The 27,896-nt window shown below is 39.9% G+C and overlaps 1 protein-coding gene across 2 annotated transcripts in view; it reads right to left on the reverse strand.

The window, feature by feature from the left end:
- Positions 1–27,896, reverse strand: part of ANKRD26 (ankyrin repeat domain containing 26) — a 59,147-nt gene that overhangs the window by 8,535 nt on the left and 22,716 nt on the right. For both annotated transcript variants that reach the window (XM_075081133.1, XM_075081132.1), the window contains exons 17-34: positions 24,100–24,185; positions 20,363–20,598; positions 19,379–19,528; positions 18,429–18,462; positions 18,067–18,202; positions 16,553–16,766; positions 14,222–14,405; positions 13,582–13,728; positions 11,371–12,324; positions 9,480–9,632; positions 7,772–7,947; positions 7,477–7,570; positions 6,307–6,384; positions 5,042–5,176; positions 3,871–3,983; positions 3,315–3,450; positions 1,175–1,456; positions 229–464 (exon numbers count right to left, since the gene is read on the reverse strand). In XM_075081133.1, the coding sequence (XP_074937234.1) occupies positions 229–464; positions 1,175–1,456; positions 3,315–3,450; positions 3,871–3,983; positions 5,042–5,176; positions 6,307–6,384; positions 7,477–7,570; positions 7,772–7,947; positions 9,480–9,632; positions 11,371–12,324; positions 13,582–13,728; positions 14,222–14,405; positions 16,553–16,766; positions 18,067–18,202; positions 18,429–18,462; positions 19,379–19,528; positions 20,363–20,598; positions 24,100–24,185 (3,544 nt within the window). The remainder of the gene's footprint in view (positions 1–228; positions 465–1,174; positions 1,457–3,314; positions 3,451–3,870; positions 3,984–5,041; positions 5,177–6,306; positions 6,385–7,476; positions 7,571–7,771; positions 7,948–9,479; positions 9,633–11,370; positions 12,325–13,581; positions 13,729–14,221; positions 14,406–16,552; positions 16,767–18,066; positions 18,203–18,428; positions 18,463–19,378; positions 19,529–20,362; positions 20,599–24,099; positions 24,186–27,896) is intronic.

Here is a 27,896-nt window from a genome sequence, read left to right on the forward strand (position 1 = left end):
AAAGGCTGCCTGTTAAAACACAAATTAAAAAATACGCTATTAAGTCTATGATCAGTGGTGTTACTGCTGGAGTACTGAAGAGAATGAAGACAGTTCTAATGAAGGGGAAGGGTCTTAAGGTACTTTCCTCACAAATACGCCATTTTTATGCTTATATACATAATCCTGACCAGATGTAGAAGAGGAAAAAGTAGTATCTTGTCACCACTCCAAAAACCATGGACTTACCTTTCCAGTTTATTTGCTAGGCATCTTCTAATTTTTACTTCCTCCAGATACAGTTCTTTGTACCTTTCCACTTCTGCCTGTGTGGATTCTTTTTGAAAAATACTGTCTTGATGGGTATTTTTTATCCTGTCCAATTCACATTCGAGATCTCTAATTCTGTGTTTTAGCTGGTTTCTCAGTGAAGCATGATGACTGGCTCTGATTTGTTCTAATCTGTCCTGGGAGGCTGCCTGTGTCTGAAGCAGGTAATACACTTTCAACCACCACAAAGAAAAAGAGAACTCTCCCCCACCAGTCAATTGCACGTACCCAATTTCAAGGACCCAGCTTTATTGAGTGAGGTAACTGTACCTCCTCCCTACCATCAGCAATCAAGGCATAACCCTGGAACTACCAGTCAAATAGGTCTTTTCATTCAGAAAGAACCCCCCTCTTAGCACTATTATTCAAAGCTCCTAATGAAAGAACACTATCTCTGTAGGACAGGGCATAAAGAAAAAGATTCCTCAAAGAAATTATGAGGATCCCTCACCTCCTGCACCTTCCTTCCCCGCCCCCCACCCCCTTTGGTGACTTAGTTTGAGCACTTTCCCCTGTACAATGACAAAGCAGGACCTGCATGTCTGGCCATGACAACTGTAAGCTGCAATACCCATTCAAGGATGAACAGCAGGAACAAGACCAGCAGACAGCGATACCCACCCCCAAAAACTGCAAAATGGAAATCTACCTTGGGCAAACCCTTGATTCAGGGACCGGCAGACACATTACGCACACATGAAAGTACTCTTGCCCAACCATATTCCCTTCTCCCACTGCCCTTCAGGAAAGACAGAAGTACAGCACTAACACACAAAATCACACCAAAAATAAAATACTAAAAAAACAATGACCGCAACAAAAGTATATCATAGAGACTACAGACACAAGTGAGAAATTACCTTACCTGCAAAAATAGATTGACTTCTTGTAATTTTTGTCTTATTTCTTGTCCGGCTCGTTCTTCCATCTCTCTTTTGTATTGTTCTATTTGGCTGTGATCCACCATGTTAGTCTCCAAATGATGCTTGAGGTTAGCCACCTCTTCTTTCAGCTGGCATTTGCTCTTCTCCAGTTTTTCATGGTTCCCACGCATGGTAGACAACTCTTCTTTCAAATCCTGATTTTGTGCTTCTAGCTGCATGCATCTTTTAGACTCTATCTCCAGCTGCTGGGAAAGTTCACCAACCTGTAGACAGGAAAAAAAAAACAACCGAAAAGGAATTCAGAGGGACCTAAAATTAGTCAATTCTGTGAAAAATCTGTAAGGGGTTGCCCATCAAGAGTATTTGTCATCTGCTGACTTAGTATTAAAACCAAAGTGAAACCAGGCTGCTCTTTTAAAACAAGAACAGCTTTCACATTATTTCTGACTGGACCCCTCAGGTTCCCATCCTCTCTCAGTTCTCCTGCAGTAGGTCACAGACCAAGAGGTATCAAACCAGCAGCATTTCACCTATAGGGCTAGGCTGAAAAGCACTAGGGCTGTTCTTCAGTGAGATGCTCATATGCTTATGGGAAATTAAATATACCCTTACCTAGCCACCTTCTGGTTTCATCAGAAACAACATGTATCATGTTTTAGAGGAATTCTGACATGCTGTCAACACAGTCAAAGCTTCATTACAGAACTGACAAGACAGGAAACAGATACTCTTTTTTTCCCATTACACTGAAAGATTTGTAAATATTGGTTCAGAACACAGCTTTTACAGTAGCAGTGGAGGAAGACGTATTCTCTCTAGGCCAAAGCTGCAGTCTATTTTCAAAAATTTGCAAGAAATATCAGACTTTCAGTAGGTCCCAATGGTCAACTACAGCTCCATCCTCCTCTTCCCCCCTCCAGAAACATACCTTTTCTATACCTATTGAATATAAAATATGATGCCCTGTCTTTTACGAAAAAAGTGGAGGAAACTAGCATAGTAAACACTTGAAAGAGTCTAACAGAAAGTAGAAACTTTAGACTTATTTAAAAGCGCCTAAATGTAATGTCCTTCCCTGTCATTCAAAATAACTCTTCCAACAGAAACATAAAAATGCTACAAACTTTTGGACTGAAAATGAGCTGCTGCAAAGGCAGTTGACCCATTCTGCAATACCACCTTCTAAAAATGAATGTAGTTCTGATACATGGCTGCTTTAGCAACAGATCTCAGTAATGACTGGAGAAGTAGATAAAAGGTGACATGCTACTGAACAGCCAGAGCAACGTCAAAAGCCCTTCTGGGAACTCTACTCCTGGGTCCCCATGACAAGGGAAAGAAACACTGAGACAACTACCAGCGAGCAATAAGTTTCAGAACTTTTTCCTGCATCACCTGACCGCATTGTGCCCTGGGAATCAACGACACCGTTTAGAAAAGCAAAACCTGAACTGCCACCTGCTCAGCTGGTGCCTAAGACAGGGCTCAAGGGGTGATCTTGGGCAAAGCCAACTTAATAGGGTTGTTCTGAGATATGGCCGTGTTACTTCCTTCTCTTCCTGAGGAGGAGTTCATCTGTCAGACCGAGGAGATGCTGCCACAGCCTTGAGCTGCAGCCCAGCCTGTGCTGGGCCTCCCTGCTCTCAGCCCTGACCCTCACCCATGGACGTAATGTCCTGGTTGGATTGCAGACCTGCGCGTCCCCATGGACTGGCCTGGTGATTTGCCCTCTTGGTTGGGCCCGCTTACTGTCACTGGACCTGTTCTGCTCTTCTTGCTGAGGGCTGTGGGACTGTTCCCTGGCCTGTGAGGTCATGGACCCTGCCAGCCTTGCTGCAACTCTCGGATTGCCCTTCCTCTACACGACAGCTTGTCCTGGATGTGCCCTTGTAGATACTGCTTTACACATGTTTTCATCTTTACCCATAATAACTACATCAGTATTAGTTCTAGTCATGTACTACTGTAACAGTAGAATGAGCATCAAGAAAAGTCTATCAATTCCAAAATACAACCAAGAAAGAAATCACCAACATGAAAACAAGTATAGGGAAAGGAGTAACACAGGTTTCAAAAGAAAAACCACCACCACCACAAAACCCTAAACAAGCGAGTGCTCACCTTTGTTCTTAATCTACCAACTTCATTGACCATTTCAGAATACCTGTTCTTCATTTCTCCCTGCAAATTAAGCTGGGACTCTCTCTCTTCATACACTCTTAGTTTCTTCATAGCTCTGTTCAGAAGCCTCTTCAACCTGCACAACAATTTAGCCAAAAAAACAATGAAGCAAAGGAACAACTGGCCCTTTTTACATACTCTCTTATAAAGAGCACAGACATGGCTTGCTTTATCTTTAACATGCTTGACACACCAGGAATTACAGAGAAAAAACAGCATTCCTGTATCACAAAATCACTTGGAGGGTCCAAATTTCACATGAAAAGAGGAATAAGTCACTTCCTTCTCTCCCAGGAAAACCAGAGGGCAACCTGCATTTGCAGTTCTTTTGGCAACCACTGGAAGCTATGGGCACATGTACAGAAGCACCTTACAAGAACTACCATGGGGCTTGAACTTGCTCACAAATGGTTATGTACACCTATTTTTACATTAAAGTTCAATAAAGCTTGACTTCTATACGGGGATATCTCTTCACCGCACTAAAAAGCCATACCTCTTACAGTCTTTCTGCAGTTCGATGTTTCTTTTCATTTCCTGGTCCAGACGCAGTTCAACTGGGCGTTTCAACTCTACCAGCTTCTTCACTTTCTTTCTTTCACCCTCACACTTTCACAATAGAAAAGATACATGACACACAGAGCATGTGAACAGTATCCACGTGCAGTATGTGCATCTACCATTCTTCACTGAGAAGCTGATCTATGTCGCTATCTGTTAGCCAAGTTCCACAGAACACCAAGGGACAGAATTCCTGAGTGTCTAATCACTTGAGGTTTCACATCAAACAGGCCAATACCTAACACAGAAACAGACGCCTACACTGAAGGAAAGGCCACCCTCTTCTAATGCTTCAAGGCAAAAAGATGGAAAAGATGCTGGAGAACACTTTCGACAGTTCCTCTGCTCATGGCAGGGATTACATAGATATGGACATCATGGGACAGCACAGGTCAATCTAAAGCTTTCATGGGATCTTCAACAACCAATAGGCAGGGGCTCGCAGAAGAATTTGACCTTTTGGAATTCTTCAATGTTTTATTCCCCTCTGCCATTACCTCCATCTCTTCTTTACAGGTATTTATTCACACATTGCTTTTCTTCTTGGCGTTTTCTCAGCCAAACCAGAGGAGAGCTAGCAGCTCTTTTGACTTCGTACTTCCATTTTTCCTCTACGGAAAAGGAGAAAAGGGAAAGACTGCCCCTTGGACACTGGCAGCCATTTCTTGTTTCCCAAGCACTAGTTCATTTTGCCAGAATTCCTTCAATATGTTTTTCTGCAAGGCTTTTAAGCTCCCACTACCCTGAAATCATGTGGCAGCCTCTCCATACATTGCACTGGATACATGAAATATTTTAATCCTGCCCAGAAACCACAGGGTCAGTAGGTGACCAGAAGGAATCCAAAGAATGAACTGGGGAATTGCAGCCTTGCTCCATGTGCTCAACTGCAGTGGGAACTCTTCCCAGTAGAGCCACTCCAGAATTTACACAAAGATACCCAGCTAGCTTTTATTTGCTACCTGGATGATCCCTGAAGGATGAGGTACTCAAGAGTCTGAATGGCAGGGACAACAGAAAACACTGCATATGTAAGAACTTGACAAAAAGATAAACACTGTTCTCCTGGGTATTGGCTAGGTGTCTGGAGAGTTTTCTGGGCTCACCTGTTCCAAGAGATCAGCCTTTTCTCTGTCAAGCTGAGCAACTCGCTCTTCAAGATGGGATCTTGACTTCAATTGCTCTTCCCACATGCTGTGCAATTCCTTTGATGTCAGAGCCAGCATGTTCTGCTTTTGCACCTGTGAAAGCAACAGTGGCAAGAGGGAAAACTAAGGTGACCAGGAAGACAACACTGCAATAGAAAGCAGTAACTTAAATGGACACAGGGATAAGCTTTCCTCTCCCCACCCAAGAGCTACGGTTAAGGTTAATGCGGAGTGTAAAACACACCTCAGGAAGCATAACCAAGAACAGCAACTGAAGCTGGTAGAAAGAATGAACGCTCTAGAAGTGACACGATGAGGCTGCAACTTTGAGGAATAAGAAGACACACAGACGCACATACAAAATCTCTCTACAACTTTTTTCTAAAGGCCTGCCGAAGCTCAGAACGATACATACTTTATAGTAATGCCTCTGGTGCCTGCCGCTAGAAAATACCCTACCCTCACTGCTTCTGTAACAACTGTACATCTTCAAGCAAGAAAATGTTTTTAAATCAGCAATGCTATTTGTGCTTCTACCCAAAGGGACAAAGATTTGTGTAACAGATGCATTTGAATGGAACAGAACTTGCTGATTCAGTTAAACTGTAAAGAATGCAAGTTGACTAGATGCTTTTAGTGGCATTCTGTAAGGAGAAAAAAAAGAAAAAAAAAGAAAAAATATTCCTACTGATCTACAGAAAGTAATGAAAACCTTAACACAAAGACTTAGATAACAAATCCTCAGGGTGTACAACTTTTTCAAGTGTCCTTACAGAGCAGGTGAAATGCTGGGTCTTAAAACAGAGGCTAACAACATCTCAAGGGCAAGCTGTGACAAAGCTGCAATGGTAACAAGTCCAAGATCTCCCAAGTCCAGTCTCCTCTCTCAGCTTTCAACCACAGATCCTCTCCTTGCCCACAATTATCCATCCTATCCACCACACAGCCACTCGCTCACTCCCCCCTGGTGGGATGGGGGAGAGAATTCATCAGATGACTCACACTGATGAACCCAAGTATCCTGCACACCACCACACAGATACAAAATGCAGCAGCAGGGGAAAGAGGAAGTTTACAGCCTTTTCCTTTGAGGGTGGCTTGCCCTCAAGAAGGGTATTTGTCAGCTGAACTGTGCCTACACAGCCCACCTGATCTTTCATCAATTACCTGCACACAAAAAATTCAAAGACTAGAACAGTAGTTTGCAGAAGCCATTTCTGTACCTGCTGTCGGTGCTGGTCCTCTGCAGCTGCCTGTGTTGTCTGTAAGCCAGTTATCAAGTCTTCCAGCCGGTTATGAACCTACAGAAGCATTGAAAGCAGCAAGAACACACACTATGACTTTCCAGACTGAAGTTATACACCTCATTACCAAAAATAAATATTACCTACACCTCTTCACCTCTTTATTCCTATAGTATTTACACCCAGCACCAACGATCAAAATAGCCTTAGCTTGATGCCCCTGTAAAACTGTTAGCAATCATAGTTTCTGCTGTTTGCTTCAGGAAGAGAGAACACCATGTGGGATATAAAGAATCTTCAGTGAAAACAAGCAGGAGTAGCTTTTCGCAACCGCAGTACGTTTGAAACCCATGCCCTATTAACCAAGGGGGAAGGACCAGCATTGTGACTGCCTTCCCTCTTCTCTTGTCAGTATCAGTACATAACGAAGTTCAACTTTCACATGTAGTTACTTTCAAAATCTCTTCAGCACTAATTAACAACTATAGTCTTAACAAGAACCCCAGGACGCTGGCAACAACACAAAAATAATTTGCTTCATAGAGGCCACAGATGAAAGCAACTTATCTGAGCTAAAATTTACCACTGTGTAGCGGCACCAGAAAATTCCAAGGCTTGCATGGAGTTCTGCAAATGACACTAAAGGCATTTGTCTTCACCGTTTCATGAACGCAAATACACATGAAATGGACAAAGGAAAAGCACTTTAGCATAGCATAAGCTCTGGGGAGTATAATTTTTCTTCTGGTCTCATGATGCCAGTCAGGCCTCTGGCACGAAGCAACTGACATCTATATCCTCTGGAATTTCCATGAGTTAACTTGATAAATACCTTTATAACACACATTGCAGCAAGTGTCTGAGGCAACATCTGATCTCATGATGGGACTAAGGCAGATAGTGTGTTTTAGTACCAAATCCTTGCCTTTTACAGCATTAAGTAGGACTTGCTATAGTAGCATGGGAAAACTCTCAAAACCAGAAAGCTGGGGAATGGACCAGGCCGTTTTCTGAGCAGCCTTTATTCAGAAGAACGCAGGAACTGAGGTCCCCGTGGCTCTCCAGGAAAACCTCATCTTAAAATTTTCCCGCAGAAACAGTGAACTAGGCTCAGGAAATCACAAGAAGGGAAGTTTATGAGCAGCTTACTGAGGCAGAGGCTTGCAGGTCTCTCTGAAGGGCTTCAATCCTATTGCTTTGTTGCTGGACTGTGGCTTCCAATCTGGCATTTTCAATTTCAAGGCTTAAAGAGAAATACAGGTCTAATTATGGAAATGCCCCAGAGCACCAAGTCTGAAAGAACAGTGTGAAATACCATAATCTAAACGAGGCGCATCCAGCAAAATCGTGTATTAACTTGCTGTGATGCTACAAGGCTCTCCTGTTGTTTTCGCACAGTCCCAAAAAGCGACAGGCACCTTGCTTCACTGTGTTATTCTCTTACCGTTGCACGTGTTCCTCCAGTTGTTTTATAGTGGTGTTAGTCCCAGAAGATGCCAACAGGAGGTCCTGCAGTTTCTGGGACGAAGCTATTACTTCTCTTTCCTTATTATCCAAGGCCGTCTGCAAGTCACGAACACAACGCTCGGACTGAAGATGCTGTTCTTCCAGCTGCCGCAGCTGTAAAATCAGAGTAAGAATCCACAGTAGTCAGGTGAGCTTTGACAGAGAGGAGTCAACTGCTGCTGCAGGATTCAAGTACTGCATATATCTGCACGTGGCCTCTCCTCAAAGAACTGTAATCATTTCAAGTACCCACAAACCTTCACTTCTACTAGCAAATGAACACAAACGGTGTTACTTTGTTATTTTTATACTGGCCTCTCCCATCCCTACATTGGTTTCCTATAGCACAGTTCTAAGCACCGACACGGACCCTCACACCCTTCCAGTGACTCGTGACACTCTTTGTATCCGCTTGTTTGCTCCTCCATTGAAAATGTGACTTAAATAGTTCATCCTTCTCCTACAGCTTCTTCACAGCTCCCTCCCAAGGAGATTTAAGATGATTTTTATTTCAGAGCTCTGAGGCCTCTCTGCTCCAGTTTTTGAAGAACGCTGCAAAATGTGGTCCCTGCCTCAGAAAGCAGCTTCCAGGTCACTTGCAAGAAGGCTGCTTAAGGCTGGCAAATTACAGCAGGGCCAAAGAAGGGGGCAGGGGGAAGATATATGCAGAATAATTTACAACAGCTTTCAAAATACACAACACGTTACCTGGTGGTGGGGCAGGGGAGCACAGACAGCATAAAAAAAAAATCCCAGGTGCAGTCCACTATTTCTACTGTTCTTCAGAAATTAACCTGCTTGGCCCAACCAAATGCAGTAAGCTATAGACACACCAGTTTATTCTGCAAAATGCCTTAGCAAATCCAATCCTTTTTCCAAGTAAGGACATAGTGTCCTTACGTCAAAGACCTTCCAATCATGGACACCGGGTTTATAAATGTCCTGTTTCAGCTGCGATAGAGTTAATTTTCTTCACAGTAGCTAGTATGGGGCTATGTTTTGGATTTGTGCTAAAAATAGTGTTTATAATGTAGAGATGGTTTAGTTGTTGCTACGTAGTGCTTACACAAGTCAGGGACTTTTCCAGCTCCCCGTGCTCTGCCAGGTGCACAAGAAGCTGGGAGGGAGCACAGCTGGGACAGCTGATCCCAACTGACCAAAGGGATATTCCATACCATATGAAATCATGCTCGGTATATAAAGCTGAGGAAGAAGGAAGAACCGGGGGGACATTCAGAGTGATGGCGTTTGTCTTCCCAAGTAACCATTAAGCGTGATAGAGCCCTGCTTTCCTGGAGATGGCTGAACACCTGCCTGCCCATGGGAAGGGGTGAATTAATTCCTTATTTTGCTTTGCTTGCGTGTGCGGCTTTTACCTTACCAATTGAAGTGTCTTTATCTCAACCCATGGGTTTCTTCACTTTTGCTCCTCCAATTCTCTCCCCCATCCCTCTGGGGGGCAGTGAGAGAGTGGCTGTGTAGTGCTCAGTTGCTGACTGGGACTAAACCACAATAAAACATTACCATTCATTCACACATCACTGAATCTGTTCTGCTGAAGTTTCTTCTAGGTTTTAGGACATCATTCGTTCCTACTTTCAGCAGCCACCCTCAGATTTATTCATATAATTACAGACATTGTGTACCTTGGTTTTAACCTTCTCCAATTCCTTTTGCAAGCGCAGTTTGTCTTCCTCCAGGTCACTGCGGTAGCGTGTAGTAACTTCAAGTGAAGCTTCTGACATAGATTGCTTTTTAAGAGCATCAGCAAGCTCCTGCTGTAGCTGCCTGATCATGCCCTAATGAAACAGTTAAATGAGCATGAAGGAAATGGTAAGAACATGAAATAGCCCTTTAACTTATTTGATTATACAATTAGACCTGTCTTCAGATTGAACTAAAAGGTATGAAATTTTGCCTGCCACCAACCAGCAGGCATCTACAGATTATGACCTCCCTTCATCTTTCTCAGCTGAGCACCTTCAAACTATCAGGAGCTATTCATGAGGACTTCTGTTTCCTAATACAAAAAAAAGTTTCAAGGATTATTCTTCTTGGAACAACACACAAGCACATACTGCAATCATGTATTTCTTTCTAACAAAACCCTAAGAAATCTTTTGTGATGTAAAAGCTATAGTTTGACTGCTGATATTACTCTGACGACCAAAGGCAGGATTTTGTATTAAACCGTTCTTTGTTCTATTCCTCCATTATACAATTATGATTAAAAGAATACATATATCTGAAAGCTCTTTTGAGATATGCTTTAAGTGTACATGGAATCACATCCTCTGGCAGTCATCTTACTGAGTTCATTTTAGAGTAACAACTGCCTTTATACTGACAGATTAGGTTTACAAAAATCTGGATAGTTCAGATAGAGATGTAGTATCTTCAAAAGGAACCTGTTATTTTGGTAGTAAGAATACAAAGCAATTCACAGATTGAAATGACTGACAGCACTGCTAGAGTTCTCCCCCACACCTTAAAGTAAATGACAAATGAATAAGGTGGTTATCTGACACATGCAGAATCTACTTCACTCAAAGATTCTGGATTTGTTCAATAGAGAAGACCCTACCTACCCCTAGGAGCATATATAATACATTCTCCCATTTTTTATAGCTTTTTCTACTTTTGCCTACATTTAGTCTACCTATTTCCTCACTCCTACCCCCACCTTTATTTTCTTCCACCTTTTTTCTTAAAAAACATGTACATGCAGAAATGGGAGCAACACTTGGTTCATGCATGTTTGAGCGACATAGAATTATGCTGGTGCTCTGCACAGAAGCATGTTTCACACTCATGTATCGTGTCAATTTGCAGAAAGGCAGTTTAACTGAGTTCCTGATTAGTCTTTTGTCCAGTTAGTCTTTCACAGAGCCACAAAGGAAGAACATATTTGAATATGGCTACACTTCATAAAGTAGAGAAGAGAAAGCTTAGGTCGGTGTCTGAAATTAACTTCTCAAGGAACAGGCAGGCCCCTTAGAACCCCCTAAACACATACATAAGTTAACACCTGGACACTACTAATACTCTTCTATTTTGATGGCAACTTATGGAGAAGTAATTTTTTTCTCTGTAGGAGCTTAGTATAAATTCATTCCCCATCACTTCACTTGTCTGCATCTCTATTTCTCAACACTTCCATAATGGATGGTTTTTCCTTTTATACCACTCTTATTTGTGTCATCAGTGCAATACATATATAAAACCCATCCAATACATAAAATCATTCTACAGGGCATAAAATGGACAAAGGAAGAGAGATGAAAAAAGTTCTAGAGACAAATTACCTTTCTTGATCGAAGTTTAGACTTGGATACCTTTTTTCTGTTCTCTGATCAGATCTGAGCAGCAACATGTTTGCTAAAACCTTTCACAGTTCCAAGAGAAACACAGATCTGAACAAATCAGCATTATTTGGTCCCACACATCCCAAAACTTATGCTTCTAGAATGTACTAGGTATAAGATAATTCCAAGAACTGACAAACTTTCAATTGTGCTTTCTAAGTGGATACTTTACCTCTCTTTCTACTTTGTCAGTCTCATGTTTAAAGACTTGTTCTCTTAAATCAGCACACTTGGCATTTAATTCCTTGTTTCTCTCTTCCACTAGGTAAACTTGCTTTTCAGTATCAGCTCTGAGTTTGTTGAAAATATCATTAAACCGGTCCTGCACATCATTCACTACTTTTTCTTTGATTATTCCCTTGTTCTGCATATCTTCCAGTTGCTGACGGAGTAAAAGATTTTCACTCTGGAGCTGGGCCAATCGCTCCTGCATGGATTCCTGCTTTATCATAAATTTGCTTACTTGATCTTTCTCAAGTTGTCGAGCATGATCGCATTCCTTTGCCTGACACTGGGCTTGACTTAATTCTTTTTGGGTCATTTCTAAAAGCAATGTTTTTTCTCTGAGCATTTGTTTCAACTGGTGAAGCTCGTTTTCTAGACTATTAGCTTTGCTTTCAGCTTTACTCAACTGCTGAGACAAGCTCTTGTTGGTTTCTCGCACATCAGAGAGGTCATGATGGAGCTTGTCTTGCAAGCGAAGCCATTCATCACGTTCTCTCTGAAATGTTCGTTCAACATCATTTTTTGATGACTGATGACGTTCAAGTTCTTGGACAGTAGTGTTCAGGCGGGAACGAAATGATTCAATTTCTGTCTCTAGTCTGTCTTTGCTTTCTTTTGTCTGCTCAAGTTTGGAAGTTAGCACTGCAGATTCTGTCTTTAGTAAGTTCAGCTGCCCATTGTACTGAAAAACTGTTTGTGTTAAGGCTTCCTCATTCAGTTTAAGTTCCTTTTTGAGATCTTCATTTTTTTCTTTCAAGGTCTCATTTTCCTCTAAATATTTTCCTTCTTCCTCCTGGTGCCTAAGTCTTACTTGATCAAGTTCTAGTCTTAGCATAGCAATCTCATCTTGTAGTAACTGATTTCTGAACAACAGATCCTTTTCTCTCTCAGTGTCGGATTCCTGAATCACAGAGAACATGAAGAAATAGAAGTTTGAAAATGAATCTACAAAACCACTTCAGCATCAAACTGCATTTTAGCATTTCTACTACTGAAGCATGACTTCAAAGATGAGAGTGAAATTCCAGATAATACATAAGCTACTCTATGAACCCATGCACATGTACAAGGCACGCACACGCTGGAAGCACAACATACCCGTAAAACTTAAATGAACATCCCAAATATACAATGCCTTTTTTTTTTATTTAAACCAGCAACCAAATAATAAAATTATTTAAAATATCTCAAGTATAAAGCTTTTAAAGTGACAGTGCTTTCTTGTATGTGCATACCTTTAAAATATTCCCTTCAAGGTTAATTTAGCTGTATTCCAAATCCAGTAAAAACAAGGCTAAAAAGGGTATTTTCCTTCTGGGAAATTTAGCAAAATTGCAACAAATATAAATGCTACCTTTCATCTTGTATCAGTTGTCAAATGCTTTCTTAGCAGTTATCTATAGTACTGGAAGGTAGCTATACAACTCAATTGCCCCTGGAATGCAATAGTCTTGTAATTTCCTGTTTATTATAGATATAACTTTTTACCACATAAACATATTCACCCTACATTTATCGGGCAGCACAGCCAAGACCAAGTTGTTCTTCAAAGCACTGTGCATTCTTAGTAAATTCAGTAAATGCTTCTCAAGATTTTTTTTAAAATACAGTGTTTATGATTGCTTTTTCTCATCCAATTATTCTAACTCCTACATAGTTTAAATAATTGCTGATATTCTTCCATAAAATTTTCGTATGTGAGGTGGAAAAGAAAGGCATACTTGAAGTAAGTTTGATAAGGGAATAAGTAATTACAAGAAAGAACAAACAAAACCAAGTAATGGGAACACAAAGAGTGAGCGTCAACCAACTTTCTTCCTGATCAACCTTGATGTGGGAGCGTTTCACTGATAGAAACCTTAAAAATTGATGATAAAATGTCTACAAAATGAAAAATACCAGGTAGCTTAAGAAACAGGGTAAATAGTGTCTTCTATTAGTTTCCTACTTGCACATGCAATTCCGGTACATATGGGATTGATGTCGCTTTCCGGAACTTAAAGACATATGGGAAAACATAAAGGGTATTTACACAGTGAAGATATATTGGTAAACTGTAAATAATCCATCAAGAAGCAGAAAAGAAAAGATTTAAGATTTTTTAAGATTTTTTCTAATGAATTAAATTTCACCGTGTTCATTCTAAAAATCTGCTTACCTCTGAATTTTTTCCTATAGTTCTTCTTGTCTCTTCTTCTAGTTCCTTCTGTCTCCAAAGGTGGTTGTTCAAAATTCCTTCTTGCAGGGCTCTGGCACTCTTTTCCTGAGAAAGCTGTCTCTGTGTTTCATCACGCTCTTCTTCAACCTACAGTAATATAATTAAACTACTTGCATCTTGAGAAAAATCATAACTAGCAATACTTTCCCATTCTCCTTCATTTTCTTTCAAATATTTTTGCTTCCCCACAGTTACAATAATCCATCTATAAATAATAAATTTTCATTTTCTTCTGAAAAATTAAGAAGCAATACAGAGTGTTTTGTAGTAATTTAGAAGAATAACTCAAAGTCGGGCTTCGCCTGAAATACAAAACGAAACCTAAATTTTGAAAAAAGAATAAAGGAATCATGAACTTGCAAAGGGGGGAAGAAAAGGGGAAAAAAGATAAAAAAAAAGAGAACAGCCTGCTTGTGATGCTTGTGAAACAACTGTTCTCAACTGTCCTCAAACTTTGGCAATAGTTATCCAATGCCTCTTCCATTAACAACGTACCTCCTTCTTTAGGCATACTGGAATACAATGCCGGTTAAAAAGAAGCAAAAAGTAAGACAAGAGTTTAACTCATTATTTAATATACCTGTTTCAAGAGCTTTCTCAGTGTTATTAACTCCATTTCTAAATTCCTTGAGTGTAACTCAAGTTGCTGTTTCTCTTCCATCTCTTTACAATATTGATCTTCTTTGCTTCTGAGTTTTTCTCTTGTTTTCTCATATAGTGTTTCTATTCTGAGCCTCTTTTCCTCTTCTTGTTTCAAAGTAAATCTGGGATTTAACAGAATATTTGAGAAGCTAAAGCCCTAATATAAAAAGTGGATATTCCACATTCCCAAGTTGCAGAGACAACTTAAACCATAAACATGTTAAATCTTTTAAGATTTCGTATTTTTACTGTAATCTTTGACTTTTTAGAGAATTCTAACTTCATTTCATTATCCATGGTATCAGTTGTACAAGCTATGGAATTAAATCACTGAGTGACCTATTGTTGATTTTTAAATAAGTCTGTATCAGTAAATATACAGTAATATGCACATTTCTATAATTCTTTAAAAAATCATCTTCATATTACAGACACTTCATTCAAAAGGAGTTCATTGTCCTATCAGATCAAAGCATCATAAACTTTTACTATGACTAATATACATTTTCTTAATATGCTGAGCATTGCCTACATATTACAGATTTTGTGATTGCAAGTAATACTGCTGAAGCAGCACACCACTTATCTATGACACACCCAACAACTTTTTAGCAAGCCTTCTGTAAATCTAAAAGAACTGCTGACCATAGGAGGAGCAAGCAGTTTCCATTTACTCAATAATTAGGTCAGTGTTCAAAAATAGATTTAGAAATGCATAGGGTTTAAGCTTAATACGATTAAAAGTAGCTTTAAACCTCAATGGATCTACATCCAGGAGAAACAACAGCAATTTAATTTTGAAGCTAACTTATAATGAAAGCCTTAGGGAATGTCAACTTCTTCACTCTCTGAAACAATCAGCAATAAGCACCAACATGTTAAGAAATGGTTCATGGTGTGTCCACAGCACCCAAACAAGAAAGCAGTTTTATATTTGATAATTATTTGGAATATTTTTTTCTGATATCCTTGCAATAGCAAACAAGAACAAAAAAGAAAAATCAAGTATTAACATAAGGAAAGTGCTTGACAACTGAAAATCTGCTTTAGCAATTCCACAAACCAAGTATCAGCAACCACTAATAAATTATGCAGAAGATTGACAGTAACATTTGTATTTGAATGGTTAATATTGAAAGGAAAAAGCTTTATAGTTTTTACTGTAATTTCACAAAAAGTATAGCTTTTATAAGTTAATATTGCTTTTAGAATTTATTTAGAATACAAGTATTAAGTCTTTGTAATGACTAGATATTTGAAAATTTTGAAAAATGGTTGGAGTCAAATCCAGGCCAAGTTAGGACTGGCTTTGTCTTCCTCAATCCTATTCCACATACTGGGAGGCACGACTCCAAGCTCAGTTCCCTCAGCTTCTCCTCACAGAGCTGGTGCTCCTGCTCCCTGACCAACTTGGCAACTCTCTGCTGAACTCACACACCTTGATTAAGATCTCTCTTGTACAGGGAAGCCAAAAATTGGACCCAGTGCTCTAGCCACAATTCAGCAAGTGCCGAGTAGGGGTGGACAATCACTCCCCTCAATCTCCTGGCTCTGCTGCTCTTACTACAGCCCAGAATGCTGTTGGCATTCTCAGCTGCCAGCTCACGCTGGCTCATGTTGAGCTTGCTCTCTGCCAAGACCACAAGGGCCTTCTCAGCAAGCTCCCCAGCCAGGCCATCCCACGGTACATCATCACAAGGAGATCTTCCTTCCCAAGTGCAGGGCTTTGTATTTGTCCGTGCTGAATTTCGTATGGTGCCTGCTGGCCACTCCTGTCTGACGTGAACAGTGATTAAAAACCTCACGCCACCCAAGTCTAGCTCAGGAGTACGGAGAAAACAGCAATCCCAGATTTGACCTTTCAAACAAACAAGCAAACAAATGCTCTAAGCTCTGTTCTGAGTTGCATTCTCTGGAGTTACCAGAATTCCTAGTATTATACTCCAACAGAAGCTGCGAAGACAAAATAAAAAAAAAATACATAGCACATAAATCTCTCTTATAAATATTATTTTCCCACATGTACACTCTTGTTCTCCTCTCTTGCTATTAAAAAAAAAGTTAAACCAACATCCAGAAGATTTTATATGGGGCTAATATCCAGGCATTTCCCACCCTGACATTATGTCCTTAATAACATAACTTGTCCATGGGATTCAAAAAAACCCAAATGACTAGAAACTTCTCATCCTATTGCCTGTACCATCAGCATCTTCTGGAACGTGAATGCCGACAGGATAGCTCATTATCAGAATGCAAGGTTACATACTTAAGGCTTTGGATATCACTTTTCCATTCCACTTCTTGGTGAGCCAATATGGATTTCAAATCTTGAGTCTCTTCCGCTATTAATTGTGACTCTTCCTTCTCACTTTCCAGTTTCCTTACTTCTCTCCAGACAGCTGTATACCTATTTTTCTCACGTTCTATTATCTGTTCATATTCAAGAAGTATATTTTGAATTTTCAACAAAATAGCAGAACCTATTTTGAGATAGAAAAGACACAAAGCTGGACATATGCACAAATATGTTCCAATGTATAAATTATTTAATGCTTTGCTGCACTGGGTGTAGGTGGCAAGGTTTTGGTAATGGGAAAACTGCAAGTAGTAGGGAGGTCTCTGTGAGAAGAGGCCGGGGGTTTCCCTGTACCTGACAAAACCAGCTCTGATGGACCCACTGCAGGGCACAACTGAGCCTCTCAGCCATGTTGGTGGCACCTCAAGGAAAACATATTTAGGAAATGGTAAAAATGCCACGCAGGGGGAGAAGTGGAAAAGAACGTGAAAAACAGCCCTGTGAACACCAAGGTCAGTGAAGAATGAGGGGGAGGAGGTGCTCCAGGTGCCGGAACTGAGATTCCCTTGCCGCCCACAGAGACACCATCATGCAACGTGCATTTCCCTGCAGCCCCTGGAGAGAGCCATGCTGGAGCAGACATCCACAATGCAGCACTGCGGAGGACCCAATGCCACAGCAGGTTCATATTTCCTAAAGGACCTGTAGCCCCTGGAGAGTCCAGGATGGAGCATGTTTTCCCTGAAGGACTGCAGACCCTAAAAGGACTCACACTGAAGCAGGAGAAAAGTGTGAGGAAGGAGCAGCAGAGGGCAACTGCTGTGTCCTGCCTGCAGCCCCCAGCCTCCCTCCGCTACCTAGGGAGCGATATGGGAGTTGGGAGTGAGGGAGTGAAGTTGAGCTTGAGAGGGGGTGGGGTGGGGTGTTCTTTTAGTTTTTTTTTTTTGTCTTTGTCCAAATGTAACTAGTATCAAACTAAGTTAAGTTTCCTGGAGTCTGTTTTGCATGTGAGAGTAACTGATAAGTGGTAGTCCTGCCTTTATATTGATCCTTGAGCTTTTTCATCCTATTTTGTCCTATTTGTTGGGAAGGAGCAGTGAGAGAGTAGCTGTGTGAGGGGATTGGCCTTTAGCCCTTGCCTAACAAAATTTGTCATTAACTATTGGGGCGATATAAAGTAGAAAAAGATATCTTGCTAACTCTCGATGACTGCATTAGAAGGAGCTGAACTGTACTTTGCAAGAACCTTCTTCTCCTGCTTTGGCTAGACAGAGAACCAATGATAAAGTAAGGCATGTCTGCTGACCATACAGGCACACATCTAAGGTTAGGTGAGAATTTCACATCTTTTGAGGGGGATCTATAAACATAAAAAAATATTACATCAAAATATAAAACTAAAATAGCTAGGAGTGCATGTAATGAAATCATGTTTTAGAAGAGAAACTTGTAACAGCTGAAGACAAAGTGACTTAAAAACATACCTGTATGATCCACACTAAGCTGTTCTAAGAGCAACATAGCCTCTTTGTAGGTTGAAGTTGGTAATTCAACATCCTCTGAAGTTGTGTCAGATGAGTGGGTTAAATCAAGGTCACCAGTTACATCCATTTGTGTGACCTACAAACAATACAGTATTTTCTGTATACAACTATATAGCATTACAGATCATTACAAATGAATGAATGATACATTCTCTCATTCACAGCCCATAGATTTGGCTCAAATATGATAAAGTTGCATACTAACAGAAATTTGTGTATCTGGTTGATCACTACATAGACGCTGTTCCCATCTAAGTGATTAAAAGCTGATACAAACTATCAAGAAACTAATTTTATAGTACCTTGTTCTTTTCACTCCCCGTTTTTGCTGCAGGTCTGAAAAAACAGAAATATATTTCAGTACTGGAATGCTTTTACCTTATATTGCATTATGAAGAATATCTAAAGTTGCTCTGAAAACTTCATTTCAGAAATGAATTAAACTAAAATTTAATAGAAAAACTTTGTTAGATGTAGTTGAAGACTGAAAAAATTTTGTGTACTATTATGTCTAAGGCTGTTTTTCCCACAAGATATTAAGCAAATAGTTGAAATAACTGTTCTCTACACTTCACTTAAAATTGTAAGAACCTTACAGCTACAGATACACAGATACAGTTACGTGCATTCCCTGTTTCACATTAGAGGTTTAGCTCTCTTTGGTATTGAGAATCCTTTTCTTACAGGTCAAAGAACCATAATTTTTGAGTTCTCTAGTGTACTGCGTCCAGCTGGGGTGCAGTTAATTTTCATCTCAGCCCACACAGTGCTGTGTGTTAGATTTCTGACCAAAACACACCCGTTTTAGCTGTTGCTGAGTAGTGATTGTACAGTGCCAGCACCTCCTTCTCACTCTGCCTCCCACACGAGTAACTTCAGGGTGGGCAAGAAGTTGGGAGGGGACACAGCTGGGAAAGAAACAAAGGGCAGAAAAACCTGAGATGCCTGCAGCGAAAGATTGATTTTGCTCTTTAAGTCTCTCCTCTCGCTTTTTAAAATTTTTATATTTATGCACACGCACACTCAGCAAAGTCAGAATTTGTGCACATCTGACCTCATTAACTTGGCTAGTACCTTCAAAGCACTCTAAGCAAAAAGGAAGTGTTTTTGAACACAAAGGCCATCAGGTAGTGTTGCCATATGAAAGAACAAGAATCATGGTATGCATCATGCTTACAAAACTTACCTTTAGCTTTCAGGTCAATTTTTATCATTAAGCAAGTTTATTTATAACATTCCTTATATTCAGTACCTTCCTTCATCTTGAGATGTTTCACTGAAAGTGCTGTCATCCAGCATTTGAAAATTATTCCCACTGGAAGAGCTCATCTGCTGATTAACTTTGTGCTTTGAAGTCTGTCTTTTGTTTTTCCTTGCAACTTTGGCATTCAGGGCAAATTTACTATATTAAACAGAAAGACAAAAAAATCACCCAGTAGCTTTACATAAAATATTTCTGTAAGACAGACAGACATACTTAAGACGATGTCCAGAAACAACTGAGATGAAAAACGTCTACAATAAAACACAGGCTTGACTCCAAAGATCATAGAAGATACCCAAATATTTGAAAAACCTTCCCCTAATTATGAGGGGGAAATGGGGAATCTAAGGTAGATTCGGGTAAGCTGGAACATATCTAATATCCCCATTAGAAGAAGTACCTAGAGCAGAGATTCCTTTGAAGGACAGACAGGAAAACACTCCTGCATAGGGTTACATAAAAATACTTGTGCTTTCTTCAAACTTTTGAGATTGGTTTGGTAATATCATCTTTTCCCTTTTCCTGACAAAGAGCATCTGAACTTAATGGAAAGGAAAACACCAACTGCATGGAGATCACTAAAATCACCTAGGAAAGGGAGAAAGCAAAGTACGCTGCAAGTTCCTACTTTTCTTTTCTGGATGGTCATTTCCCACAAAAATAACTGGTTGTTTTCCAGTCTTCAGCTCTGGTTTTGAGGATGTGTTTTGCCTCAGTAATGACAATCAAATCCACAGGAATTTGCTTTCTCTTTTTTTTTTCTTTTTTATTAAAGCAGGTAATAAATTTGAACCTCCATTATGAGCTTTCGTTTATTCCTAAAAAAACTTCCTTAAATGTATGCGAAGCAGTAGACTACTCAGTATGGCTTTTAGCATTGAAGAAACTACTTCAACGACTATATATTAGAAAACCTAAAAGATACTTTAGTAGTACTACAAATAAGAATTAGAGATTATTTCCTTAGTTTACCCTTTCATTGGCATTTTAATCGGTTTTGATCTCTCCTCAGATGAAAAATTCTTTTTGTCTTCTTCTACAGTGTTTTCATCCTCCATTTTGAAAGAGTCATTCTTCCTTAGAGTAAGCTTTTGTTTCATTTGCTGATTAGTAACGTTGCCTGCTGGTGTACTTAATTTATCAAGATCTTCCTGTTTTGCCACCGCCTGCATTTTGAAACATCTTTGTTTGTTTTTTTCCTTCTCAACCTACAAAAAGAAAATTAAGCTTCATATATTTCTCAGTATTTCTAGAAGAGGGAAACACCATACCCAAGACTGAGTAATTCAGGTTTTACCTCTGAAATCATGTAAAATGAAAAAAGTTAAATTCCTTTAGAGGAGCATTTTCACAAAATTACACTACAAAGTGTATTGAGTCATTGAAAGTACTTCAAATTCACTCATGATTAAAGATATAAAAACATAGCCCTTAGAAAGAAAACAACAGTTTATCTTAAAACAGGAACAACAAAAAAGTGAAAGCATTACTGATGGACAAAGAGTTAGAACAACTGTACAATATTAGTTGTAAAAACACAGGAAAAAAAAATCAAGTGGAAGTGTGCTGGGCTACTGCTTCCTCAATATGGGGGGTTGGGTGGGGAAGGGATGGGGGGAGAAACAGATGCCAAACCCACAAGCAGTGATGTTTTCACAGCAAACAGGTATTTTAGTGAAGGGCAATGAAGACACACCATGCAGAAGTCACAGCAAATGAATCGATTAGTCAAGACCCTGTTCAAAAGCTATTTTCATTCTTTGATTCAAAACCAGAACTGATGTAATTGTGTGCATTTCTTTTTGTCTCTACAAAGTGACAACTACATACACTGGAACTGAGTGCCACCTATTGTTAAACTGGAACAGTAACGCATTCTGTGTTTTCCAAAAAACTTCTAAGTACATAAAGGGGAATAGGACAGCTCTCCACTGCTCTCTTTATTCATAAGTAATGTATTTCCATTAAAACAAAAACCAATTTGCACAAAGCATCTTCCCTTAATGATGAATAGCTAAAGTGAACAGGACCATTGATATGGAGAAAGACTAAAGAATAAGGAGTAGCCGATGAACTTCTACCTCTTTTTGCAGCTGTACCTTCTCTTTCTCCAAAGCCAGGAATACTATTTGCAGCATTCCTACCTTACTCTTAAATCTTTCCAGATCTTGTTCTAGTTCTTCATCAAGATTCCTTTCCAGCATGCCACACGATTGCGGAGCATTTGCAAAAAGACTGTCAACTTCTGTTTCTCCTATTTTTTTATTGTCAATGAGACTGTCCCTGGGAACATCATAATTAAATCCAGAGTCTTTTTCAAGTTTCCTTTCTGTTACAAGAAGTGCATTTTCATCACTTGTAGAAACAGGTCTTATTTTAGGAAGAATATTAGAACTGTCATCCAAAATACTTGTTTTTAAGCTATATCTCAGGGAGTATTCAGGACTTCCCTCTACATTTCTACTACTTCCATCTTCATTCTCTCCCAGTTCCATAGTAGGCATTTTCTTTTCCTCTCCTTTTGCTAGAGGCACTTTTGTATTATCTGTATTGTTTGTGCTACCTTCTTCCTCTGTACTCCAGGCATCTTCTGCATTTGCATTTAAGTTATTTTGATCAGGAAGGACACCAAGACTCGGAATTACAATTTCCATTTTGGGTTCTTTTCCACCTAGCATAAGTTTAGTATCTCCAAATTTACCTTTACTTTCTAACTTATTACTTGGTTCTGTCGCACAAGGTGAAACAACATGAGAACTCTTCAATTCTTCACTGAAGTCATGTTCTGACATTTCTTGCACACGGGAAGTAGTTTTCCGAGTTTCATTAATTTCACCAAACAACTGCTTCAGCTCTGCTGTAATGTTTTTAAAATTTGTTTTCAGTTCCCTTTTCTCATTTTCAACCCACATTTTCTCATATCTTTCTTCCCAAGGTTTTGGGCTTAACTGCTTGCCAGCACTGTGCGATTCCTCATTTTCTGTTAGGGCTTCCTGATGTGAAATTTCTGCTTTGTCAGTCTGACTTTCACGTGCTGTTTTTTCAATCAAGTTGGCAGTTTCTAAAATATATTTATCCTTTAGCAAACAGGTACAGACAGAAAAATTATCAAGAAAAAAGGAAGTTACAGTTAATCTAGGTAACTTCTGTTGTAAACTCATCCTATCATGTAAACAGAAATAAGACATTTTAAAAGCAACTATTTAATAGAAATCAGAGGAGACTAAATTAAAGGGTAACTGAATCATCATTTTCTTAAAAACCAGAAGAACTTATTTGACAGACAACAGGGTGTTTTTTTTTGGATTACATTAGGATTGCTTTTACCTTTTAGCCTGCCTGCTTTCTGTAACTGGTGGCATTTGTCACAAAGCAATTTATTTTTTTATGCTTTAGTACCGTTTTTCATTACAACTGCCTACATTTTTCTCACTCGCCTTCCTCCATCATTCTCTGCTGTCTGGCATTTCATAGTTTCATGCCAGCGGAGCTAATACAATGTGAATGAACACGACAAGTTTTTACCATCCACCAAAAGGAGAACAAGCTAAGTTAGGATTAAGTCTTCACCCAAGGCTCAGAAATACTAAAATTTATTCCAAGCTCCAAAGAAAAGCATTTATTAGGGAAACCTGTCCATTCCTTCCCTTATCCCAACAATCAGGAACCAAAGCTTGTATGAAAGCTGTACCATGCCTCAACCCTACCCAGTCTCCTGATGTCCGTGACCCCATGCTCTGTTCCTCAACAGTTCTGACTGCTCCTGTCATGTGTCACATTCCTCCCAACATGCTCCCTCCCCACATGCCTCCTTAGCCTGTGGTCACTTCTAAATAGCAGCCTTGGTGTCCCAATGGGCTAAGACCAGCCAATTCCTCACTCTCTTTTCTCGTTAGCCAGGCCCTTTTCTCCCTCTGCAAAAATTCCTCCTTTCAGGCCAGGGAGGAGCACCTCAGCCAGCCACCATCTGTCTCAGTCCCTCCATTCCCAAGTTCATTGCCCAAATACTACCACCTTCCAATAGGCTTAAGTTCTGTGCTCTGCCTGTTAAAATTAAGCAGGTTCTTCTTTTATGGTGCCTCGGTGTGAGGTGAAAATAATTTGCTCCACTGTCCCCTGAGGTGTTACAGAAGACTCCAGATCCCTCTATCCAGCCTGACCTCTATGCCCAACACAAGCAGGACACCTGCTTTATTCCCCTCTGGAAAAAACACTTTTCAAACACTTGTTAAGATGGTCAAACAAGGGTACATTTTGCAGAGGCAGGGAAAGCATCAGGAAGGTCACCAAATGTAGTTTTTTTGTTTGACCCTTCTCTTACAAAGGGGAAGGCTGGGCGTGTTTAATCAAACAGATCAGCAGATTATAGACAAATATCCCCCTTCATCTGAATGTGCATTTTGCATAGGGGGAAAAAAAAAATATATATGTATTTGACTGCACTGTTTCCTAGCACCACAGATAAAAAACACTGGTCAAAATTTAAGCAAACCAGCTGGAAACAAATCAGTATAACAGCAAGTAGCCAACATAATAGCAAGGATTTTACCCACCATAAGAAGATTGTATCCAACTTTACTTCAGAAATACAACCTTCATCTATAGGACTCTCCCATCAGTATTATTCACTGGCTGATAAGTTTTCTTTACCTTAGTGTATAATACAATTTACCAATTCAGACTAATTCAAAATACTTGGTTTTACATACCTGCACCCCATAGTTTTCAATGGCATCCTTGATATCTTCTTTTTCAGCTGATGATGACATATGAAAGGTAGATCCTGAGAACTCACCTACAGTGAAAAATACATATTTTTATAACCAGCATGACTTCATACTACTTATTTACACCTAGAGTGCATCTTGAATGATCATATTTGTGAGAATAGTCTTAACACAAAATAACACATCCCCTCAAATTTGTGAGCTCCTAGAGAGAAAATTATCATAATACACATCTAAGATACCTCTGTGTGAATTCCTTTCTTCCAGGGCATTTTACTTTTGAGGAAAATTAATGAAGGAAATTTGCTGAAAATCACTATTAATGGTCACAAATAAACCATTCCTGTTTCTTAAGGGTAGGACTCACTGTGTGCCATACAGTAACAAGCTACATTCCTCCAGCAATTTTAATTTCCCTATGTGTTGTGCACAGAAAATCACAAACAAAATCACAGGCTTGAAATATTTAAGGCCCCAGATTTACTCCATGCACGAAACAAATCTGTCTCTAGACATGGATCTGGACTAAGTGTTTCAAACTGCTGCCTAAACTGCTGCAGAAGATACAGATGGAACAGTGAATGAGACACACTTGCTAGATGTTGAGAAACAGACCATTAGCCAGACATTTCACTTGTACCATTGAAAACTGGATTCCACCCTTTCCTCTCAGAATTGCTAAGTAATATTGGACAGGTCACAAACTCCTCAGAAACAGTCACTCAGTCTGGGCTCCTCATTATGGGGTGCCTACCTTGAATCTGTTATACCTCAGAATTTACCTCTGAGAATTGGACTCCAAATGGTCCCAGATACAACTCAGAAGCAGCAACTCATTGCCACTGTTTGTGTGGAAGGCACACTGAACACTTTGAAGTATCTTCAAGCTGCATCAGGGGAGGTTTAGATTGGATATTAGGAAAAATTCCTTTACTGAAAGAGTGGTCAGGCATTGGAACAGGCTGCTCAGAGAGGTGGTAGAGTCACCATCCCCAGAGGTATTTAAGAGACTTGTAGACGTGGCACTTCAGGGCATGGTTTAGGACACATGGTGGTGTTGGGTTGACAGTTGGACTTGATGATCCTACAGGACTTTCCAACCTTAATGATTCTATGATCAAGTATTTAGAAAGAAACAAATCCCAGCAGCTCAAGTGTGGCATCTAAAAACAGAGAAGGCGGCTTTTCACCTTAATCACTCTGTACCTCATTTCCTGCTCCATAATTCTACGGTTTGTATGCAATAGCCTTTCTATACACAAAGGGACACAATTTTCTATTCTTCCTACAAGAAAAGTGAGCAAGACAGGGAGAAAATAGGTACCATCATAAATATACAAGAGTCCAGTGGTAACAAGTTACATGGCAACCTCACTTCTGGCATTTTCTGCTTTAGGTGACTCCTTTTGCAAGCTTTTATTTCTTGAAGGGGATTACATTAGATACAAGCTTAGAGTTACAACTCATATGTCTGAACTGGAAACCTAAGCTCCTCAGTCAGTCATACAGGTCTCCAGAGGTCAATCCTAATCTCAAGTTACAGAGTGTGAAATAACAACCTTCCCCTCCCACTTCCATCAGTGGTGGGTGCAATTTCCTAGGTTTTTGTAAATTTTTTTTGGGTATCTTAGCACAAAGCATTTCCCACCACACATTAGCCATTAGTGGATTGACAGCACATATTTCACAGGGGTTTTGTGATGATATATTGATGACTATGACACATTTCAGACAATCTGATTAGTATTAAATATAATAACAACAATAATTAATGATTATTTAAGCATAATGTTCTGTAAGGAAAACAGGCATTTCTCCCTTTTTCTTTTTTCCCCGCCCCCCCCCCCCCCAAAGATGACAGTGTAGATTTAGCCTTTACTGATGCTTGCAGATATCCCAATACCAAGCTGTTTGCTGGTGCAGATGATGGTTCCATCCAGCATTAGAAATAGAAGACAGATGTGCTGATGATGGTAGATAGCACCATAGAAGTTACTGTAGACCGTGTCATAAATTATCAATACCAAGATGCTTGGAATAAGTAAATAGCCTCCATAACTTGGAGATCAACATCTTCCTTTCCTCCAATAGATACGCATAGTTTTTGTACATGGGTCCTTGTCCTCTTACTAGAATTGCAATGTGGCTGGATATTTTGAACCAGCAAGTCCCTCCCTCACTGAGCATACAGTTCTGGGAGTGCCAACTGGAAGCATTGGAGCCTGATGAAGTCAAAGAGAAGCATCTGCAGAAACGTCACACTGATTTGTAACATCCTTTCAGAAAACAGGGAAAATAACTCAAGAGAGCAGAAGTAGGCACAGACAGGCACCCAGTATGTTAGTAATTTGTACATAAGCCTCTTGGATGGTTTCAGTATCTCCTACAAAGAGAAGCGTCTAGACACATCAGCATGCTCAGAGTTTCTACTACTCCTAGAAGCCACTCCAGCCCAAGTACAGCAGGGGGTGACCAATCTCCCAGACAGATGGGACTGCTCCTACACTGTTTCCATAAAGGAATGTTACCCAATTTCTTCTGTCACTTCATCAACGTTCATTCAGGTCAAACTGCAACGTGCATGCAGCTTCCTACCATACAACTTGATAGGCGTGATCACTCCCACCATGTAACATGGACACTACAATTTTGCTTAAAAGACAGAGTAAGTATTTTGTGGATTCAGGAGAGCTGTGACACCTTTCCTGAAGAATACTGCACAACACAGACTGAACAAGCTTTTGTGGTCAACTGTATCTGCCCGAAAGCTGGATAAAAGCAGAGCTGTTGGCACCTGGAGTTTTGTACTAGCCTTCTAAACATGCAATTCACATTCTCTGTTCAGAGTACATAGGTGTCTTAAAGTTTTGGATTCTGTCTCAGAGTCCAGATACTTTAATTATGTACCATGCTGCTATAATCAAAAAGCAACCTGAACTCCTATTCAGACTTGCCCATCATGGTCAATAGTAAAGTTTTCAGCAGCAGCTATCCGAGTCTGAAGTCTCGGTCTTCAGATAAGATTTTAGGACCTTTGAAGCCTGTAAGATTTCTTTTCCATAGGGTTTAATCAATCTTGAAAATTCTGTATGATGGGCACAAAACAAGGAAAAAGGCAGGAAAGATGAAAGGCAATACTGTTCTTCCACCTGCAAAATTCCAGTTCTCATGGAATCAGTAACTCTAAGCCACTGGAAAATAATTCAAAAACATAAACTTAAAAGGACTTCTCCCATTAGCTCTTGCAAGTAAAATGTCTTCTCATCTTGGAGCAGTAATTTCTGAGTCTATTTTCTGCATTATTGGCTTCTGTCAACACTGTGAAAAAGGGATCACCCCTCATTGTCAAGACTTTTTCTCCCTCTGCTAAAGTTGGAATTTTTTAGTTAAAACACTGGTAGAACCCTAGTCTGAAGCTTCTGAAGAGCCTATCATTTAAAAAAACTAGAAGTATATAAAAAATTCAGAAAGTAAATTAAATTCCAGTATTTTTGTTAGTCATTTAATACTAGCATGCATTGTTATTCTTGGATACCTGCAGTGGGGTTAGGTGAAACTGGCTTCGTGCCTAACAAAGACACAGAAATCCCTGTGCATACAAGGGATGTAAATCCCCCACCTTTTACTGCCTGTTCTCTAGCCAGCATTGAAAGTTGACTTTAGTGTTCTTTCTCATTAGCCTTTACCTCTCCTCTCTTCTGAGATTTCCTTCCTGAAATTGTCTTACCTAAAGACTTTCTGCAGGTTACAGTGCAAAGCAGCTACTCTTCTATACAGAA

The sequence above is a fragment of the Phalacrocorax aristotelis genome, chromosome 1, assembly GCF_949628215.1.
Source record: "Phalacrocorax aristotelis chromosome 1, bGulAri2.1, whole genome shotgun sequence".
NCBI lineage: Eukaryota > Metazoa > Chordata > Aves > Suliformes > Phalacrocoracidae > Phalacrocorax > Phalacrocorax aristotelis.